This window comes from Ruditapes philippinarum, unplaced genomic scaffold (assembly GCF_026571515.1).
Source record: "Ruditapes philippinarum isolate M1 unplaced genomic scaffold, ASM2657151v2 ctg4419_1_1_1_1, whole genome shotgun sequence".
NCBI classification, from domain to species: domain Eukaryota; kingdom Metazoa; phylum Mollusca; class Bivalvia; order Venerida; family Veneridae; genus Ruditapes; species Ruditapes philippinarum.
In genome coordinates, this window is record NW_026864034.1 from 75,346 (window position 1) to 81,906 (window position 6,561).

The 6,561-nt window shown below is 31.9% G+C and overlaps 1 protein-coding gene across 2 annotated transcripts in view; it reads right to left on the reverse strand.

Moving 5' to 3' along the window:
* The window catches only part of LOC132724214 (chondroitin sulfate synthase 1-like), a 34,251-nt gene extending 30,255 nt beyond the window's left edge, over positions 1-3,996 (reverse strand). Inside the window, exons 1-2 of one of the 2 annotated variants that reach the window (XM_060709036.1) lie at positions 3,871-3,996; positions 2,806-3,780 (exon numbers count right to left, since the gene is read on the reverse strand). In XM_060709036.1, coding sequence (XP_060565019.1) covers positions 2,806-3,609 — 804 coding nt within the window. In that variant the 5' untranslated portion in view covers positions 3,610-3,780; positions 3,871-3,996. Of the gene's footprint in view, positions 1-2,805 lie in introns of both variants that reach the window. The other variant, XM_060709035.1, reaches the window with a different exon arrangement.
* Between the last annotated feature and the right edge of the window lie 2,565 nt (positions 3,997-6,561).

Below are 6,561 nucleotides of genomic sequence, written 5' to 3' on the forward strand. Positions count from 1 at the left end.
CCTTTTTTATACTTTTACAATTCACATGAATCAGTGACTTAAGATGAATGACTCTGGTTATATATTTGCATTTTTTTTCTTCTTATCTTTTTTTTGGGGGGAGGGGTGGTCCAAACTGCTGTAAATTGTTTTAACACTTTCAATTTCTGAGAAAATTGATGACAATTAAGAAACAATCTTAATTGAAGGTTATATGATCATATATGTCATATGAATAAAACTTAAGTCATTTATTGTAGCTTATCAACATTTGAAAATTTCTCAAATTTATGAAATGCCACTTTTTCCCCCAATTTAAGCCAAGGGTCTTTCTCCCAAATATTATAGTTGAAAATACCCCTGCATGTCAATTTGTAAATTTAAGCATTATATAATCCCCATTCCCACCCAATTAGGGTATATAGTTCAAAAGTCCAAAATACTTGCACTACATGTCCAGTATACAAATTACATCTAAATTATTTAAGGTTACATTATAAGCATCTAACAGGCCAATAATGTCATCAGTTAAGAGTTGATCATTTTGTCATATCTTGCAAATCAGTGTTAATAAGAGAACATTTTCACAGAATTTTAAAGCTAGATACCTTCAAATAATTAAGAAATTTTCACACAAAAAAACAACAAAAAAACAAAATATATACATTTTACATTCCTAATTGAGATAATGGAGAAATATTCACAATCTGAAATTATTTGTATATTTTTTCCATAATATAAAGTAAAACCACTCTTCCCTCCCACTTCACTGACAAACTATTTAATGTTTGTCATTATATATGACAACTTAATATAATTATGTGGTAAAAAGATGGGCAGGGCAACTACTTATAAAAAAAAATTCTTTATATTTTAAAACCGTCACGGAAAAGTATATTTTTAAGTTTACAAATGTTTCGTGGAAGAGTCATTGTTTGTTACAATCCAAAAAAGCTCTTGACAGTCCTTAAAATGTTTCCTAATTATTCAGAATTAAACATTTATATATTAATAATATATTTTATTAACGAAAAAAAAATCTGTAGTTTTGTTATTATAATTTATACACCCAGGCTTCATTATAATGTTTATTAAAAAAGTCCGGCTTTAGCAATGCATTTTTTTTTTCTTACGAAGACATTCATACTATTACAGTCAATTTGTAATTAAATGTACTTTACACAATAAAGGGAGTTAAAATAATGTAAAACAAATGAAGTCATTGAATCAGTCGGAAGCTGGCTTATAACTCTGTCAATCAATTAGTGAATTACTGTTTAGACTTGAAGTACTAATACACATCAAGTGTTAGTCAAATTAAATACTGGTATTATAATCCTCTTAACAAATTCAGACACTCTCAACACTTAAGAGTTCAACTTTGAGGTCTAACTAAATATTTGACCCATAAAGTCTATTTGGATAACAATAGGCTCACATAGCTGTGGTAAAATGAACCATGCCACCTTTACTTAATTATTCAATTTATAAACAGCATCTTGTTTTCCAATGTCTGGAGCAAACAGAGTTTGAATTACAGCACTGAATCATCAAGGTGGTTGCTTGAAATACAATCTAAAAATGGACCATAACACTTTAAATTCTATACTTTTTTATCTGATAAACTTCAAATAAAATATTGGTATGGGGGAAACAAACTTGTGATAATTAGATTCATATCAATAATACTAGAATGCACCCTCTGAGTCTGAGTTATAAAATTCAGTAAAAATCTTATGTTTTAATCAAGACAGTGCCATTTAACCAATGAACCTAGTAACTGAAAACAGAAGTGCTCTTGGAACAATGCCCAAATTGTAATATACACAAAAATAATTCTTAAAAATTTGTAACAAATTGAAGTCTTTTTCTTTTCAATTTTATTTCATTTTTTTTCTCATCTCTAAACTTCATCATACATGATTAAACAGTATCTATACATGAAAATTTACACATCATCAGAATTGACAACACTTTGACAATCATTTAAGACTAGATTTTACAACGCCTTTTCACACGCTACATAATTACTTAAATGTCATTTGTTATGACCTATGTGAGAATTTATTTGCTGGATTTATGAAAAGATAACATAATATTATTTATAGAGCATGGATGTATATCATTATGTATTGTATAAGTTTGTTGGTTGAACAGATCAATTAAAATTTGTATAAAATCCTTTTCCATAATATTCATAAATTTACTTTCACAAGAGACAGTCACTTTTTCATTTCTAGTGAGAAAGTCAGAATGACACTGTTCATTTAATTACAATGACTGAATAAGTACAAATAATGACTAGCCAGTGTTTAATAAAACTAATTTAAATACATTTGTTTCAGAATTTGGTTCTTATTTTCATTTTATTTTGTTGTATTTTATTATGTACATGGATCCCATATATTAATATCTATATTTCTATTGAATTATCAATATTCATAATTATGCTGCATCTGTCAAAAATTCAAAGTTATCATTTACTCTAAGTACTGTCTATTATTTAATCAATATAAGTCCGTACTGACTACGTTTCAACCTTACAGTAACGTAATTGACATTATAATCCTCCATCTCCTCCTGTTAGTACCTTCTGTAGTCCAATATTTTCATGAAATGATGAATGGCATAATTTATCAATTGGATAATTGACATTTAGTAAATTAGTGATATGGTAGATCTACATGTCTTAACCAGATTTCATTCATGGTCTTCAGTAACAGATCTTTTGATGTTACAAAACATGACTGGACTCTCATTGTGGAAAAAAATACTGACTTAAATAGCCATCCATAAGTAAAAATGCAAAGATTTCAAATACAATACCTCAAAAGCCCATGTACATGGAATCCCTGCTGCTTTTCTGACACAACGTCCAATCTCAACATCTTCGTGTGTACTGTAGAGGTTTCCAACACAAAATTTCAGATGAGGTTTCAGTAATCTTAAAGTTTCATGACTAAAAACCATCCCTGTGCCTCCCATACAATAATTGTCAGTGCTCCCTAGATTGAGCAACCCTATCTCTTCCTTAGTTCCAACTCCAGCTTGTCCGATGTATTGTGGCTTGGAGCTGTTAATTGACCTTAAAAACTGTTCTAACTTGTCACCTTTGATAAATATATCATCATCAGCTCTCATAAACCATTCATATTTATCAAGATAATGTTCACTCATATACTTTAACATAGCAAATGATTTTTTCTGTGGTGGATAAGAATCATCAACATTTTTCAAACTAACAACTGGCACGTCATATGAAGATTCTGAGTTTTCACTAGAGAAAAACATTACTTCACCATTTACACTTTGTGCCCAAGTTCTGTATGCAGCCACAACACGCGAATCTAAGTATTTTTTAGCAGTCATGATTCCTATGAATATAAAACCTTTTTCATCTGCTTCTTCGATATAAACACTATTTGGAGATTCTTTATTTTGATTATCGCCATTGAAATTACCATTTTCGATGAAGTCCAAAGCTCCACTGCAGCACCCGGATCTTGAGAAAGTCGGCATACATGGTAGTAACTTGTTTCGACACCAAGTTGACAAAACCAGTCCTACACACAAGCCAAATATTGTCCCAGCTACAAAATTTAAGTTTCGATCAAGTCTTGTCCGTGCCATTTTCTGCACTTCTAACACTACTGAAGGAATAATATCCAAAGAATGACATTCATACAACTTAAAATTTTATATCCACACTGGTGATATTATCTTTTTCTTCTTGTAAAGTTTGATTCTTCTGAACTAAAATTTTGTATCCCATCAGTCTGACAAAGTGCTGCTATTGTGAAACTGAAAGAATGAAAGAAAACTTTAAGTATGAACAAACATGTGGCTTTTACAACTTTTACACATATTTACTCAATGTATGTTATTTCATACCATAATTAACTCCGCCTTTTATGCAAATAACTTCGTTTGCAAGAGTTCACATTCATATCAGTGCGTTTTTCATTCATGGGAAAATCATTCGATGGAGTTTACGATAGCGTACGTCAATCATGTCATGTAGGTCATCCACTAAAGTTCATTTCCGTTTTAAGTTGCCAAAATACTCGAAATGAATGCATAATAAGCGGAATGTGTTTTGAGCAAAAATGACTAAATACCGAAACGGACTTAAACGCGGACGCAATTTTGTACCGCTTTTAAGGTCACTGTAGTCTGGTTCCCAGCTTCTATTGTAAACAAATTGTTTAGACAAAGGGCAGGTAATCCAGACTAAGGTCACTGTATATAGGAATAAAGGCAGATTCTAGCGTCTGCATGGTACAGTACTGGGTAAATAATTCTACAAATAGAGCCCCTAGTTAGATAAACTGATAAAATCAAGGGGCCTCCGTGGCCGAGTGGTTAAAGTCGTTGACTTGAGATCACAGGTCCCTCACCACTGTAGGTTCGATCCTCACTCGGGTCGATTCTTTCATGTGAGGAAGCCATCCAGCTGGCTTACGGAAGGTCGGTGGTTCTACCCAGGTGCCCGCTCGTGCCTGAAATAATGCCCGGAGGGGCACCTGGGGTCTTCCTCCACCAATAAAGCTGGAAAAAATCGACGAAAAATCTCGGCGGGACGCTCTAGGATGGCCCGACTTGAGTGTACGGTCGCCCATATGGGCTTTCCGGCGGCGACCTTAAATAAACGCATCAAAAAAAAAAAAAATAAACTGATAAAGTAAAAATAGCCCCCATTGAATGCACAGGGTTGAGATAGTGTAAAAAAGTAATTCTAGAAAAAAAAACATATACTGTATATATAATATTGCTTGATAGACATCACTAGACGTTGACAATAACATTAATGTCCCCACTTAAATCGTTTTTGAACAACAAACCGATATTTCGAATAGAATATCGTATTTTTGCTAGGTCGGGCACGGCCGTGTTACCTGTCCCCACTAGATTTTCTACGAGTAAAAGCGTAATTTCAAACCATGTCATTCTACCAACCCGCAATAAATCTATGAGTCTATATATCATATATACTCTCTATATTAGTATTTAAAACCGTTAAATGTCTGAAATGTTCTAATAATAGAAATGTAGAAACATGTATTCTAAAATGTGCACTTAAGAATGCATCAGGCTAGTATTTAACACCCTTATATGTGTTATTATGTATGAAAATTTTCTGAGAAAATTAGTAATTTTAAATTATATACGTGGGAGTACATGTACATAAAAACTTCTTTTTAATATTTAGATTTTTTATTTATGGTCATTTCTGACCATGGACTTTTCGGACTAGACACTTCGGACCAGATTGTTTGGTCATTTCGGACCAAGACCAGATTTTGGGACATGTCGTACCATGAGATGGATATTTCAGATCATGATCTGGACACTATACCAATAGTGAAATACATATTGCTCTATATTGATCAATGTATTTTGAATACATGTATGCGAATGTCTTTTTATAAAAAAAAATTGACAGGCTATGTTATTTTATATTTTGAAAAACTTTATATTTTGGTTCGGTCCGAAATATCCCATACAGTGGTCCAGAGTGTCCAAGGCATGGCCCGATGTGTCCAATGCGATCCGAAATCAACTAATCTTCGGATGTCAAATATTTACATTCGTTATACATTATCAATGATTAAATTCTCTGTTTTTGTTAAAACCACGAGGTATAACTACTTTCAATTTGTATTAAATCCGATGTTAGTATTGCTAATAGCCGAGATGTTTCGATTGACCACATCCGGTATGTGAATTCTTACTGTTGTGTTCGAGTTTCTAATCCGAGGTTTGACAGAAAGGGTCAAGAAGATGCGATTGGGCCGAAATATCCTAATATTAACTGATCCGAAATGACCAGAAATCTGATCCGAAGTGTCCAAAAAAACTGATCCGAAGTGTCCGGTCCGAAATGTCCCATTACCGATTTTCCCAAAGATTGTCTAAATTTTAATAAATTGACTTGCTTATTTAAGCCTAATATTGTACTCCTAAGATGCTGTTTTGAGAAACTGCGAAATATAAGAAAATTCTAACAGAGCATATTTAGCCTGATTTTAACAGTTTATTAATTTTTCCAATGTACATATTAGCATTAATAACAACAATCGTATTTCTATAATATTTTAGTTATAATGTCCTTAAAAATATCACATTCAAGCAAATAATGAAATTCATGCATAATTAAGTTTGTATTACAGTGTCAAAGAATCACGGCTTCAATTTACAAAATACAAGAAGCTTTTTTAAGTCGGTGTACACATTACAACAAATATTAGCTAATAAGCTATTTACCGACAATAACAGAGACGGTAAACATATTTACTAACATGTAACAAATCTCAAAGTAAAATTGTTCACCTAAAATGCTGTTTTGAGATTACTCTTTCAATTAACGGTCTTTTTCTTATAGGTGTACGGCGTGCATTCTTCCAAATGACATTCTTTTTCAAATAGAGAAATAAAGAAAAAGATAAGATAAGATAATCATTATTTATAGTCGGTTAAAAAGAAAACATAATAACATTAGCTATATAAGCTTTTTTCCGACAGAACAGACTATCATTTAACAATTCAAACAAAAAACCTGTATAAATGAAAAAAATATTATTA